The 15,345-nt window shown below is 27.8% G+C and overlaps 1 protein-coding gene across 3 annotated transcripts; it reads left to right on the top strand.

Moving 5' to 3' along the window:
* The first annotated feature begins 3,435 nt into the window (after positions 1-3,435).
* AP-2mu (adaptor protein complex 2, mu subunit) lies at positions 3,436-8,626 on the top strand. Of its 3 annotated transcripts, none has more exons than XM_016064403.4 (2): positions 3,436-3,950; positions 6,874-8,626. In XM_016064403.4, the coding sequence occupies exon 2, from the start codon at positions 6,892-6,894 to the stop codon at positions 8,197-8,199; it is 1,308 nt and encodes a 435-aa protein (XP_015919889.1). In that variant the 5' UTR covers positions 3,436-3,950; positions 6,874-6,891; the 3' UTR covers positions 8,200-8,626. The 3 variants fall into 3 exon arrangements, with proteins under 3 accessions (XP_015919889.1, XP_015919890.1, XP_071035978.1); XM_016064404.4 differs by having other exon boundaries at positions 3,943-4,249; XM_071179877.2 differs by lacking the exon at positions 3,436-3,950 and adding an exon at positions 5,397-5,503.
* The last annotated feature ends 6,719 nt before the right edge of the window (positions 8,627-15,345 follow it).

The following is a 15,345-nucleotide window of genomic DNA, read 5'->3' as shown; positions in this document are numbered from 1 at the left end:
AATCAATTGTGAACTGAATTTAACCTTCGCGTGTTTTGGATATTCTCTCAGTATATTCTTTTTACTATTCTTTCAGAATAATTTTCTAATACAAATAGAAAACATCATTTATATCCAGGATCGGGGATAGGCCGTAAACATCATCCTGAAATGGACATCATCTTGGATAGCTATTTTGATGCTGATGAGCCCTTCTGGATGGGTTGGGCCATTGGACACTAATGTTCTTTTAGTCAGCAAAAACATTAAAAAAAAGTTTTAAAATAGTTTTGAACACATTTAATAGTAGAAAATTTGTCTCATAAATAAGATATTTTCATTAAGAAATAAATGTATAAAATAAATTTGTTAATTCGCCACACTTTCTGACAAATGTTAAATTAAAAATATCATTTACTTACAGATTCATTCACAAAAGAAAGTTTCAGAGTTGTGTAAAGTATAAAATAGGATTATAGGAATAAATTTAGATGCCTTTTATTCAAAAATTCATTAGCAATTATGCAACATTAATTCCGCTCCGGGGGGCAGATGTTCGGTTTCCTCTAGTTACGTCACTGTAAATGAGCTTCGTATTTGAAAATTAAGATACAAAAATCATACTACGTTCTTTGTTGTTCTTCTGTGTCTCATTGATGACAACAGTATGGTGGAACAAAATAATGTTATGATTTGTTACAATAAATTCAGTATTTTTTGAGAATAGTAAGATATTTGTTATGTCAATCAAAATAGAAATTATTAAAAAAATAAATAAACATAAATTATTTTAGCTATTTTTAAAAAAGTTAAAATTTTTAATGAATTATGTAAAATAAGTTACGGTTTAGCATTTTTAAGAAGTCGAAAATAATTCATTATTTTAAAAGCTCCTTAATCAAGTGCCCAGAACCTTAAATACTCAAACTATGTGCTGTAACACACTTGAATGTATTTATTTATATATTTTCAAGATAAGTGCAATCTTTTGGGTACTAAAAATTCATAATTTGTTTTCAGAAAATTGATGGCCATAACTCTTTTATCAATTCGCGATCGCAACGCTCGAGTACGCCGTCTAGCGGGAGCCTGTAAATATCGGACATTAATTTATCACGTTTTCATTTAGTTCCATCAAAGTCATTGACTGAATCAGACGCCATTTTTTAGCAGCAAATAAGAAACAAAATTTCCCTAAGGAAAAGGCCGAAGAACTTGAAAAAAATCTCCAGAATATTAGTAAATCTTTCTGGAACAGAACACGCCAACATTTGAAGAAAAATTCCTCAATTATTTTTAATTTCTATTATCAACAAACTTGCAACTGATGACTTCCGATTTCGGATACTGTTACAGATGTGTGTATTAAGGTAAAATGCATTTCTTCTGTCTTCAATTCATTACGAATTAAAGTGAAGTCAACATTGCTTTCGTCATTCCAGTGAATAAATATGAATTCAGAACATACAGAATTGTAATAGTTATAGCATATTCTTCTTCGTTATAGAATAGTATATATTTCTGTATCCATATAATTCGGAAAACAACAATAAAAAATTATCCAAGTTACTTGAAATAGTGCCATTTGTGCTGATTCTTAATTAATTTAAATCGTTTTCTTGGTAAGTTTTTTTTTAATTTTGAAAGAATAAGTTCAACTAGAATTCAGCTATTCTGTTTTTAGCTACATATTCAAATTCATATCAATTATAAAATTTTGCTGTGTAGTATGTTATCTAAAAGTAATGAAGGTATAAACTATGTATCTATTATTTGAGAATAAAGTTTTCAAACAAGGAACATATCATTTTGGAATTCTCCGGGAATCATAAATTAGGTAAGTGCAATGATTTTTACAATAAAAAATTTGCTTGTAAATATTTTTTTTTCATTTGATGATGGTTCTCTACAGAATGGGTTTTTACGTCTGATTAAGAACTATAAGAATAATAAACAAAGAAACAATATGAAAGTTTTTATTTCAATGTTAATAATTCTTAAAATCGTTTTTTTTATCCTAAGAATTCTTTATTTTCCGTTTTTTAGTTTATAATTTTTTGATAAAAATTGTTCTCAAAATACTTTTGAAAAATTAAATGGTATAACATTATGTGTTTATGTATACTTCTTGTATATTCCAATGTTTGAAATAATATGATTCAGAAAAGTATGGAATAAAAATTCGGTACTTACGACGTATTAACGCCACCGCCGCTACAGATTTGGCGGTTTTTAAGTGCCGCCAATCTACACTTAAAATTTTTGCGACAGTTCATAAAATAAAACACTTTATTTAAAATCAAAATAGTTAATTGGATTTCGGTGGAAAATGAGCCGATATAGAGTTTAGCATAGATTCAAAACAATCATATCGCCATATGAACTCTGATGAATAAGATTCCAAATGAAATAACATTTCCAAAACGTACGTTTGCCAAGATAAAGTTTTATGTTGTGGGAATTGGTACATTTTCGTTTTTTCGGTAAAATATTTCCCTCCTGAAAAAATAAAATTGCATCTTGTTTTGTTTTTGGCAAATCCCAAAGACGAATATTCGTAGCACTAAAAATGGCGACAAAAAAGAATTGTTTTTTTTTTTTTTGTTTTTGTTTCGTCAGCATTCTTTATTTTACGTTTCTTAGTTTCTAAATAATGATTTTTATTGAAACTTGAAATTTTTTGATAAAAATTGTTGTCAAAAAACGTTGTTTACAAAATTAAATTTCATAAAATTATGAGGCTTATGTATACTTTTTGTTCATTTTAATTTTTGAACTAATATGATTCTTAAAACTATAGAATGTAAAGTTTAAATGGGCCTTTCATGTTATATCATTAAATTTAGTAATACTATTTCTCGGGCATTAGGTTTTAACTCTTATAAGAATATACATATTTTTTTCTGTTAATGTGCAAATATTTTTCCGATGTGTTTTGGATATTCCTTCTCTAATAAAAAGAGATACCATTTTGTTTTCGATTGTACAAGAAAGAAGATCAAGCATTTTTCTTTTTTAAATTTAATAAGCCACATTAAAGAAGGAACGTTGCAATGCTACACGCTACATTAACGACGTCTCCAGAGTAACTGAATGACGGTTCATATGGAAATCGCAGGTAAGCGTCTCATACAACAACGCCCCCTATAGTTCGTTGCGATCGCGAATCCTCTTTGCAGTTCGGTTTGTATGCAACGTTGGGAAAAAATGACTCGAGCAAATGAAAAAAAAAAAAATAAAGAAAGAAAGAACTAAGGAGCCATTTACACTGCAAGCAAGAAAAAAATAGCACATGCAAATTCGGAGGTGTGAATGAAAACCTGATTGGTAAATTTTTCGTTAAGTAGTACAGTCACTCGAAAAAATATTTTTTCGAGTGACTGTACTATTCACCAACTCGAATAAGCTATTTTTTCGCATGCGTTGTGAATGGTCTCGAACTCACGCACTTCTATCATTAACTCTTTAATTGCAGCGTGAAGTTGCATGACGTTCTCCTGTCCTACAGATTACTAAAATGCTACCAGACTAGTCACTGAAGAACTTCAGAAGCCCCAGATTTTTACATTTTGAATTCCCTTCGCAGGTGAACTAGTTCATAAAATTGAAACAATGTAAAACATTGGGAACAAAAATGCTCAATAATAAAACGAATCTCTTGCGAGAACAAACATGTCGATTTCTGGAATTTTCAAAACTCAAAAATGCTGTTTTTTAGATGCGTGCATATCTGAAACGCATTTGCTGCGAAAAGCTTATAGTAGTAAAATTATCTCGTGGATATTATTTCTTACTCATGATTTTTATCTTTAGGCTACCGCTCTCAATTCTAAATGTCAACATCTTTGACAAAATTTAAATGGCAGCACAGTGCAAGATTGCGGCGAAAGGCAGCGAATAGCTGGTGGGAGGAACCTGCTTGTTAAAATGTGGTTTATTTGATTTTACTCAATTAAATTCTGTTATATGAAGTATGTAATTTCAGTTATTTGTTTTCACGATAATATTTCCTTTAGTTGCAGCACTATTAATTAAATATCATTATATTTATACGTTGAACCTTTGTGCAACTACTGCTGACGTTAAACTTATTCTTTCGCCTTGTTAATCTAAATTGTTAATTAAATACTAGTTGTTCTTTATTTACAAGTTATTAATTACACTTGCACTATTGTATTCTCTCTTACTAGCTTCATATTATATTTTTATATGGTTATAAGCTTTTCAATTTCGTTTCTTTCGCAAATGACATTTGACTAAACAATTCCAGGTTTCCTATAAGTTTAAATTTTTTTTTCTCCATAATTTAAGTACTTGCTTGTTTTCTATTTACCTGCGTCTACTTTCATACAACTTTTCAATATTCATATTAGGCTTTGATTTTATTTAATCTTTTTTATTGTATGCCTTCTTCTGAAATTCGATTAGTTTAACACCCTAGTTTAATGCCCTAGTTTGTTTTTTGCTATTTATTTTTTCCTTTTCCTCTGTTTTATTTTTTATTTAGATTGCATTAACTTAAAGGGTTTTATGAAACATTATTTGCGATAGGTTTTCTATTAACATATGTGTATAGTAATCATTTTAAATATATTTGCTGTTTCTTGGGAATGCACAAAATGCATATATTTGCGTTTGCTTCTGTTTTTTTTACTGTCAAAAAAGTTTCTACATCTCGACCCTACTTAAGTGAAATGTAATACAATATTTACGGATATTTTAGGTTTTTATTATTAGGTACCTAATTAATTTGAGAATTGTAATTTAAAAGACTACTGTTCGTTTTTCAAATTGATAATGTTTTTAAAAACTAGAATTTTAGATCCTCTTATTTGTATCTCTTAAATATCATTTTATGAAACAAGTTTAAAAACTAATTATAGTTAAAAATAAAGACCAAAATTGAAATTCCTTCCACTAATTACATTGTCTGCTTAGCTAAGTATTAAATTGACACAGACATGTTATCAATCAAAAGCTTCTCGTAGAATTAGTATTAAATAAATTTTTAATGTATTTTCTCTTTGTTTAAGGATGCGTAATTAATAATAAGATTTAAGTTTAGTTTACTAATTATTAGTTTTCTGATTTTATTGTTATAATTGCTTAATATAAACTTTACTAATTTTCTAAGAGTTATACTTTTGGCACTTGCACTTTTTGTTGCAAATTAAAATTTTTCAGGGAAATTGTTTGGATAAATTCTTTTAGCATTATATTTTTTTAATTGGGATACTTTATTAGTATGATTGCTAATTATTTATTAATAGTTAGACATTATTTTGTAGTCTGTTACTCCATACCGAATTAGTTAATTGTTCATATTGGTAGCTTTGAATTCTAGTATTATGCTTAATGTCTTTTGATAATTCATATTTGCTTTATAAAATTTTAACAATCTTATCTCTGTAGTTTTGAAGTTTCCCAATTTATTTCTGATATATGCCTTCAAGAGAAAAATGGAATTCTCATCATTCTTGATTCTTCATTAATTTTGTTTAAAGTCTTTTTAGATTTTAATTGAGTGAGTTTTTTTTAAATAAATAATTTAGATTTGTTAGAATTGCATTTTTTTTTCATCGCCAATCTGTTCATTTCAAAATTAGATTTTATAAATATGCTGTGTAATTTAAGTTTTTCTTATCTGCAAATGCTTTCTATTTACTATTCTTTGCTTGCCTCAATCACATTACCTCTTATATATTTAATTTCAGCTCTAACAAACTGAAAGCTAACTAAATTTTGAAAATATAAAGTTTTAAAATTATTTTATTTTTGATTTTTTATTTGTTGCAGAATGATTCAGTGGCGAATGAGTGCATTAAATAAAGAAACCATATTTAATAACAAACAAATTTAATAAAAATATAATGCGAATTGGGGCTTTCTAATAAGCTATCCAGTTCAATCCATTGCCTGCCACAAAAGTGATTACAGAATTATTGTGAGTGATTACAACGCCCTCTTTTGGTCGAGCAATAATTCGTTTACTATTATAACTCCAAGAGTAAATTAAAACTATATTTTAAAAAGTAACTTGTTCATTCAAACGTCATTTCTAGTGAAAAAATTATCAGTATAATTGAAAAAAAATTTTTTTTTTTGTTAAAAATAGTTTAAAAGTATTTCTTTTTAGAATTTTTGAAAGGATATTTTCATCTATTAAGTTTATGTACATGTGTTTTCTATATTAATTAGTAAAATGCATTTAATAGAATTTTGAATACCTGAATTTATAAATATTTTACTTATGCATTTTAGTTTTTATAAACTCTAAGTGGCCTCATAATTGTAAATATTTTTTTTAATCAAAAATTTTATAGTATGTTCTAAAATTTAATGCATGGGTTCAACAAAAGTCTCCATTTTTTATATTTATTACTTAAGTATTTGTTTTACCCTTCTAAAAAGAAAAAAAAAAAAAACTTGAAATGCTTCCTTTAATTAGAGTAAGAGGAGGTTTTAACCTTATAATATGTTTGCTACCAATCTCCTTTCAATGCGGAATGACTTTCTGGTGACTACCATACATTTTAGTGAAATCTGCACTGCAGTAATAATTTTAAATGTAATAAAAAATGTAAAACATGTTGTACATTTCATATATCTATCACTTCAATTAGGTAATATCCACTGCTCTCACTTAAAAAATTTTAAATGCATGAGAATTTTTAAAATATCTTAATGTAAAAAAATTAATGCAGTGGTTATCTGAAAAAAAAAATTAAAAAAAATCAGATTTTACTATAATAATTTTTCTTATGACTAATTCAGAAATTTTTAAACTCCAATCATATCTATGGTTTTACTTAGTATTTAAAAATTTTCTTTAACTCTTAAAGTAAATTAGACTGTGCACAATTTATTTTTTTAATTACTTTGTTTGTATTTCAGGTCGGATATAACAGAAACATGATTGGAGGGTTATTTATTTACAACCATAAAGGAGAGGTGCTAGTATCTAGAGTTTTTAGAGATGACATAGGAAGAAATGCTGTGGATGCATTCCGTGTGAATGTCATTCACGCTAGACAACAAGTACGTAGTCCAGTCACCAACATAGCTCGCACCAGTTTTTTCCACATTAAACGAAGCAACATCTGGTTGGCTGCTGTAACTAAGCAAAATGTCAATGCAGCTATGGTTTTTGAATTCCTTCTTAAAATGGTAGAAGTAATGCAGTCTTACTTTGGAAAAATAAGTGAAGAGAATGTAAAGAATAATTTTGTCTTAATTTATGAGCTTCTTGATGAAATATTAGATTTTGGATATCCACAGAATACAGATACCGGGATTCTGAAGACCTTTATTACCCAGCAAGGAGTAAAATCTCAAACCAAGGAGGAACAGACCCAGATTACAACTCAAGTCACTGGTCAGATCGGATGGCGTCGCGAGGGAATTAAGTACCGGAGAAACGAGTTGTTCCTGGATGTTTTGGAGTATGTCAACCTGTTAATGTCTCCTCAGGGTCAAGTTTTGAGCGCTCACGTTGCTGGAAGAGTTGTAATGAAGTCTTACCTTTCCGGTATGCCTGAATGTAAATTTGGAATCAATGACAAAATCACCATGGAAAGCAAAGGCAAATCTACCACACTGGATGACCCAAGTCGCAGCACGGGTAAAACATCGATTGCAATTGACGATTGCCAGTTCCACCAATGTGTCAAACTGAGCAAGTTCGAGAGTGAGCATAGCATCAGTTTTATTCCTCCAGATGGAGAATTCGAACTGATGCGTTACAGAATCACAAAGGATATTAGTTTCCCCTTTCGTATTATACCCCTTGTTAGAGAAGTAGGCCGTACCAAGATGGAAGTCAAAGTTGTCTTAAAATCTAATTTTAAATCTTCTCTCATTGGACAGAAAATCGAAGTCCGCATTCCTACCCCTTTAAATACTAGTGGTGTTCAACTCATCTGCATGAAGGGCAAAGCTAAGTACAAAGCCAGTGAGAATGCTATTGTATGGAAAATCAAGCGTATGGCAGGTATGAAAGAAACCCAGTTGAGTGCTGAAATTGAGCTTTTGCAAACCGATACTAAAAAGAAGTGGAATCGTCCTCCTATATCAATGAATTTCGAAGTACCTTTTGCTCCATCTGGCTTGAAAGTTCGTTACTTGAAAGTGTTTGAACCAAAACTTAACTATAGTGATCATGACGTTATTAAATGGGTTCGTTACATCGGAAGGAGTGGCCTATATGAAACCCGTTGCTAATATTTAAATGAATATTGCATGCTTTTTGAATGTATGTTTAGCTTGTATGTTCCCAAGAGGAAAGTCGATATTTATGGTAAAAAATTGTTAACTCTCTGATGTACTCTAAGCAAAATTTATTCTAAATGGTGTAACCTTTTGTTATTACTAAAATATTCTCATCTTGTTGAATGTAAGCACACAGTATTTTAGTGTTAGCTTCACTGTTATAGCAATAAATCATGAAGTATTAAGTGTTCATCTATATTTTATCTTCATTTATTTATAAAAAAAAAATTGTTTTATATTCAAAATTGTCTTATTTCCTTGTTATACTTTCAAAACTTTATACCTATTAATTTCTTGTTTTATCAGGAGATTGTGCATTATGTATTTTACATTTCTGATTTTGATATCGAAATAAAATTTGAATATTGAGGCCTCCTTATTTGCTGTCTTTTTTTTTTTTTTTCACTTTTATCTAAGTTGATGTGGACAGGTATATTGTAAGTTTTTACTGTCTTATTTAAGCTAAGTGTTTCCAATCAAAAACATAGTTATTTTTTTAGATCTCCTAACAGAAATATGTTTCAACTTAGTTTTCCATTTTTATTGGTTTGAAAACCATGTTGTATGATCCAGTTTTCCGACATTAATTTTTATATTTTTTTTTGGAGGCACAAGAGTAAGCAAACAATTTTTTTTAGTACATTTATTTTAAGTAGATATAATTTTTTGTAAAAAATTTATTATGCCAAGAAACAATTGCTTCAAGGCAATGGTCTGGTGAGAAGCGGCAGACAGGTGGCTTAGATTTATAGTGTAAATATTAAAAATTATTTTGAAATATTTGATAAAATATGGTTAAAAAGAATTAGTAGCTAATTTTAAGAAATCAGTTTATATAATAGAATTGAGCAAGCAAGAGAATTTCTAGTTAAAGTAAATTGCAAATTTTGATTTTTAGTTCTTAATAACCTTCGTCCTTGTCCAAATATATATTTGACCATAAAAATTATGTAGGATGTTTATCTGATGGTTGTGCCCATAAAATTTTCAAATAGATATTGAATTTTCCAACTTTAGAAAAAAAATAGAGACTGGAATACTGATTTAAGACTATCTCTTTGATGTCCATGAAACTCTAGAGAATTCAAAGTGTACCTTATCTTGTTGCTTAACAAATGTAAAGAAAATAGGCAATTTTCTATGCCAATGATTAAGAAATATGAACAGTTAAGTTAGGAATATTTAGGAGGATAATTTATTTAAAAATTATACAATGAGGCATATAAAAAGAAATGCATAACATAAAACTATTAAAATTGAGTTTTGAATGGAATTGTGTATAAGCACTACTAATTAAATTTGTTCAGTAATAACTGAAAATATTGACTAAGTTCTTTTATTTAGGCAATTTAATTATTTATTACAATAAATAGGAAATTGGAAGCAAACATATATTATGAATTCTCTAGCTAGAATTATTTTGGAGACTTGAATACCATTTACTAGAGTTAAATAGCGTTCTTTTTAAAAAAACATTATTCTAAAAGTGTACTACATATTTGAAATAAAATATATAATAAATCAAACCTTTTCTTCGAGTTATTGGCAACTTGGTTTAATAAATAAAACCTTTTTAGGTAATTCAATTATCTCTTCTGCTCTGTGTAGTTGTTGATACCCTTATTAAAAAAAAAAATCAAGATTTCTTTAAAATGTTCAGATTTTCTTTCAATAAATATTTAAGCCTGTGATCGAACAGCAACATGTAATTTTTACAAGAATACAAATGCTGTTTTTTTTTTTTTTTGCTCTTTTATTAAACACCATTTGGTTCGAATACCTTAAGAAGGACAGGTGCACTGATCCTATATTAATTCAATATTTCAGTATTAATAATTAAAAGAAATTTCTGAAAAATTGAAACTTAAAAATTTTGGGACCTTCTAGGCAAACAAATGCTGATGAAGTTTGAATTTGGTTTGTACTAGATTAATGTTTGGATCTTCGATATCTTGAACTCAAAAGAAGAAACTAAAAATGTCAGGTAATTCTAATACTTTTTTTTTAGCAATTTAGTTATAATAACTATCGACATTTTAAAAGCTGTATAACATATTTCATGTAACTTCAGTTGTTTTAACCATAGATAATGTCTTTACTATATATTTTTTAAAATATTTTGCTAAAATTCTGTTATGCCATCTTTCTTTTCTTATGCTGTATAACCTCTTTTAACAATACTGATTCTTTCCTATCACCACATAATGTCCACAGTAACTAATTCCTCTTAAATGTTTATTTCTTTGGGATTGATTATATTAAGTTTTATTATTTTTGTGAGCGTCCAATCTTATCTGAGCTATTGCTTTTCCATAGACCTGAAAATTTAAATTATTAGTAGCCAGTGGCCTGTTGACTAATAATTTATGAGCAACTTTTTTCTCAAACCTAATAAGTCTGTGACTGATACCAATAGGTCTTTTTCAATGATAACCAAATTTTTTTAAAAAATTAAATTAAAATTCATATTAGAAATAATATACGCCTATAAAAAGCTAATTCAGCAATAAAAAATATATATATAGGTGAAAAAATAAAATTAAACATACAGACTTTAAAGAACTTTATTTAAAAATATTTGGGAAGGCAAAATACATTTAATGTATGAATTGCAACTCTGAAATATGTAAATTTTTAAAGAACTCTCCTTCCATATGAATCTTACCACCACAAATTGATGGATTCTGAAGGATCAAAATTTTGAAGGGAAATATTGAACATCTTAATGAAAATTGTGTTTTCAGGAATCTCTTTCTCCATTGAAGTACTTTTATTATTAAACGATTTTCAAAAAAAAAAAAAAAAAAAATCAGAGTGGAAAAAGTTACCAGTTGTTTATTTAATTTAAACTGCCATGTTTTTTGTTGACTTGCCACATAACGGGTAACCAGTGGTTATTTTCAGGATTACTTTTCGTTTCTTATCTATGCACCCATATCTTATTTGCCTAATGGATGATTCAGGCAACTTATTTTTAAAAATGGTGATCTCTTCATTAAGGCTTTGAGAAATGGTTCATAAAATTATTCAAAAAAAGTCTTTAAGAATTGGAATACAAGAAATCATCTTAAATTATTGAGAAATAAAGGGGGGGGGGGGGGTGAACTATTTTCGGTGCTCTAAAATATTTTGTGAAAGTTTACTAAGAAATGTATTTAGGCTAAAAGAGGTTTCATTTATTATCAGCTTCACAAATGTGGAAAGAATGAACCTTTTTCGTGATTATAAAAAAGTTCATGATATCCATGTTAGACTGCAATGGGATTTTAAAAAAAATTTCATTCCATTTGGGAGTTATTGGTATATTAATTACCCTTTTTATGCCTGTGTTTTCTTTTAAGCAAAAGCTTTTGCTTTATTTTTTCAGAAATTTTGCTTTCAACAATCGTTATATTTTATATATCAATAAGATTCTCTGCAATTGAAAAATGTTTTTTTTTTCTTTCCTCATTTGGTAAACCTTTGAAAACTTTTCAGGGGTTAATATATTAAGAGTAAAGTCTACCTTGATTATGAATTCTTTTAATTATAGATGTATAAATTAGATAAAATTTTTCACAAGCTCTAGTAACAAACGTAATTGAATATTTGACATATTATTTAGCCAGTGCTAATTAAAAAGAATAATGGGTGATGTTAAATGTCATGCATCAAAATGTGTTATGTCGCCATGATAGTTTGCCAATTTGGCGAACGCTTCTTAATGTTTGTGTTCGTAGAGGATGTACTATACTGAGCATCCTCTCCTAATAAATAATTTATAATATTAAAAATATATCTTATTTCAATTTGTTTTGTTTGTTCTATGGTGAACGCCCTTTATTAAAACCAATCGTTAAATTTACAGTCCATTTATATCGTCAGAAACAGGTGATAAAACAATTAAGAAATTTTTTAATAATCAATTATCGATTCTGAATGTGCTGGTAATATTTTAATATCATAATAAGGTTGACAGCATTTATTGCATATGTGCAGAAATGATTAAATAAAAATAGTATGTTATTTTTTACATAGAAAGTCCTAACTCATTACAGGAGTGATTTTTTGGGAGTAGCACGCAAACATCAGCATTTAAATATATTGGAAAAAATGTCTAAAATATGTATATTTCTGAGAAGACTTTTTTTTTGGCAAAAGGAAACCAAGGCATTAAGATGGTTGTTAAACAAATTAAAAGAATATAAGTTTTTATTAATTCTAAATTTTTCTGCTAATTCGACTATTCGGTATTTCACATAATAGCCTAAATAATTAAATATGTGAAACTAAAAAAATCAGAGAATTAAATTTTTAAAATACGTTCTTCAATTCAAATTCATAAAAAGAGATTTTTTTTTTAAAGAGCAAGTTAGAAAGCTATGGGACAAGGAAATGCAACACTATTTAATATTTTCAATTTTTGCTTAAAATGTTTGATTAAATAATTATTTATCTCTTTTTTAGTATGCTTATAATTAAATTTTTTAATTAATTTTTAATAACTTACAAAAAATACTATAAGACAGTATATATTTTTGTAATTAGTTATCTTTGTGAAAAGTGGTTCCTTGTTAACCAAGATTATGAGTAATGGAAAATGCTTCATTAGATCCAGTTTAAGATTTTTGAACTAAGAATATGTTGTTCAAAAGTTGTGCTATTCTTTCCAGGAAAGAAAATATTTGTTCTGTTTTTTTTTAAAAAATCGATTTGCAATAAAAGATTACTCTTTAAATATATTCTTTAGTAATGAAATTAATTTTTTTCTTCTTCTCGATTTGTGCTCCGCTGTAGCAAGCAGAGTTTCTAACTGACACAATCAATTTATTTTTTACTTTCTTAAAAATTTTCATGAAAGAAATAAGGATAAGTTTATATTAATTACATAAAATATGATTTTTTTTGTGCTAAATAATTAGTAAAATATCTTAGAAAATTTGTGTAGATAAATGAAGTTAAGTTTGGAAAGTAATACTTTATTATATATAGTGAGAACTAAATAATTTTTAAACAATTTCTTGGAATAGAATAATCTGAATCACACATCGTCAAATGTTCAAAATTTTCAACTGTTCGTCTTTAATTATTTCTATACCAATATATTACAATTAGTAACATTACAAAAATAAAAATACAATTCAAATATTCTCATGGTATTCTTTTCTGTTTGATTCTTAAAATTTGAAAAGGAAAATAGTTTTAATTGTAACAGCTATTAGTGTACTTTTTTGTGTTTGAGTCCATAACTTGTAATTTTTTCCACTTTACTCATTGTAATTAAATTATTCATATTTTTTACTTATTATATTGATGTTGTTAAGATTAGTTCAAAAAGATAAGAGATAAATTTTTGCAGTACAAAAAATTGGAGGGCTTACAGTGGCAGATATAAAAGATGCCAGTTCACAAAGTGTATAATTTGTAGATGATACACATTTAGTTATTAAAACATTGTATAATAATGAACGTATATTTTGAGTTTAGGATAACTTATTAAGAATATTTCTGTAAAGTTTCATCAAGAGATTAGTTATGATCTGCTCTAAAGTAGTAAGAAAACAAATTGAGGTGATCTAGTTAATCATCTAGTGCAGTATTTCTAGAGACTAAATGTATATAAGCATTGAAATTACATTGCTGAATTTTCAAAAGTAAAAGCATTTATATATTCAAATAAGCATTTCAATAAGATAAGTTTTTATGTCCCTGATCTGATTTTTTTTCAAAAATTGTTTTAACAAAACTAAGAAAATTAAACTCATATAAAAATAAATATTGTCTTGTTTTCACATTAAAGGTCTGACAAAAAGGAAAAAAAAAAAAAAAAAAAAAAAAGAGGGGGATTTTGACATAAACTGTCAAAACATCAAAACTACAAACTAAGAAAACTTTTGACCTGCCATTATGAATTTTCTCCACTCAGAAGAGAATAGGCAATGGCAGATGGGAAAATTTTTTCACCTTCCATGTCTCTACAATTTTCTTCCTTTTTTAAAATTATAACTTGAGAAATTGTATTGACTCTCAGTCCTTTTCTGAATTTTTTGTTGCTGTACAAATCACCTACAATTTTACACACCATTTTCAGAAGCCACTATTTTTTAATTTTTTTTTTATTTTTCTTTACATAAAATGCACATATTAAAGCATTGTCCTAATAGCATAAGTTGAAAAATTATATAAATTTGAAAGAAAGTGATTTTTGCATTGGCAAGCATGTTCATGAAATAAGTGTCTTTTTGCAAAAATAAAAATTTATCTAAAGTTGATAGCTATATTTACATAGATAGTCTCCTTTTTTTTCTCTTTGGCCAGGATAACCTGGTTGGTAGTGTGTTGGGCTCATGTCCAAGAGATTGTGGGTTTGATCCTTGCCGACAGAAGGCTCCAGGTGTAGTAAATGGTAACTGGTGCACGTTAAATCTGTTGGCCTCTATGTTCCCATAACAAATCATACCTCTGGGGGTACTGAAGAGGAGATTGATCATTCTCTGGTTCAGGTCAAAATTACGATCTGTGGATGTATGAATGGGCCCGCCCTATAAATGGTTTGTGAGGCGTGTGTGGCTGTCGTATTCCTGGCTATAGATAGTGCCACTGAGAAACAAGAAACGCACAATTTGCCTTAAATTTGCTTGGTTTTACCAAGCAGTCTTGCTGATATTGGCAAGTGGCATTAGAAAGAACAACAACATAGCTAGTCCAGCCATGTTTTAAACACAAGTACTTGTTTAATAATTGAGATGAAAAATGCAAACAAAGAAAAATTTTTTTTTCTTAATTTATAGAAAAATCAGATTTTAAATTTCTTTTTTTACCCATAACTCTTTTAAAACAGTTAAATTAATAAATAGTAAATTTAGTAATTTAACTACTTTAAAAGTCTTATGCATTGTTTTAGAGAATTACATAATTAATACGATTACCTAGTGTTGTGAAATGATAATAAGCTACTAATAATATTGTATGTTAGACATCTATAATATTGTATGTTAGACATCTGTTTTAAAGGGTAAATTAAATATATCTTGAATCTGAAGAGACTAACTCTAGTAAATAGAAAAATTTATGTACCAAATATTCTAAACAAACTTGGAAAAAAAAATTAATATCCAG

Source organism: Parasteatoda tepidariorum, chromosome 1, assembly GCF_982258835.1.
Source record: "Parasteatoda tepidariorum strain Cologne lab strain chromosome 1, Ptep-v5.0, whole genome shotgun sequence".
Taxonomy (NCBI): Eukaryota; Metazoa; Arthropoda; class Arachnida; order Araneae; family Theridiidae; genus Parasteatoda; species Parasteatoda tepidariorum.
Note: the sequence above shows the minus strand (reverse complement) of the source record. Positions and strands in the feature narration are given on the sequence as shown.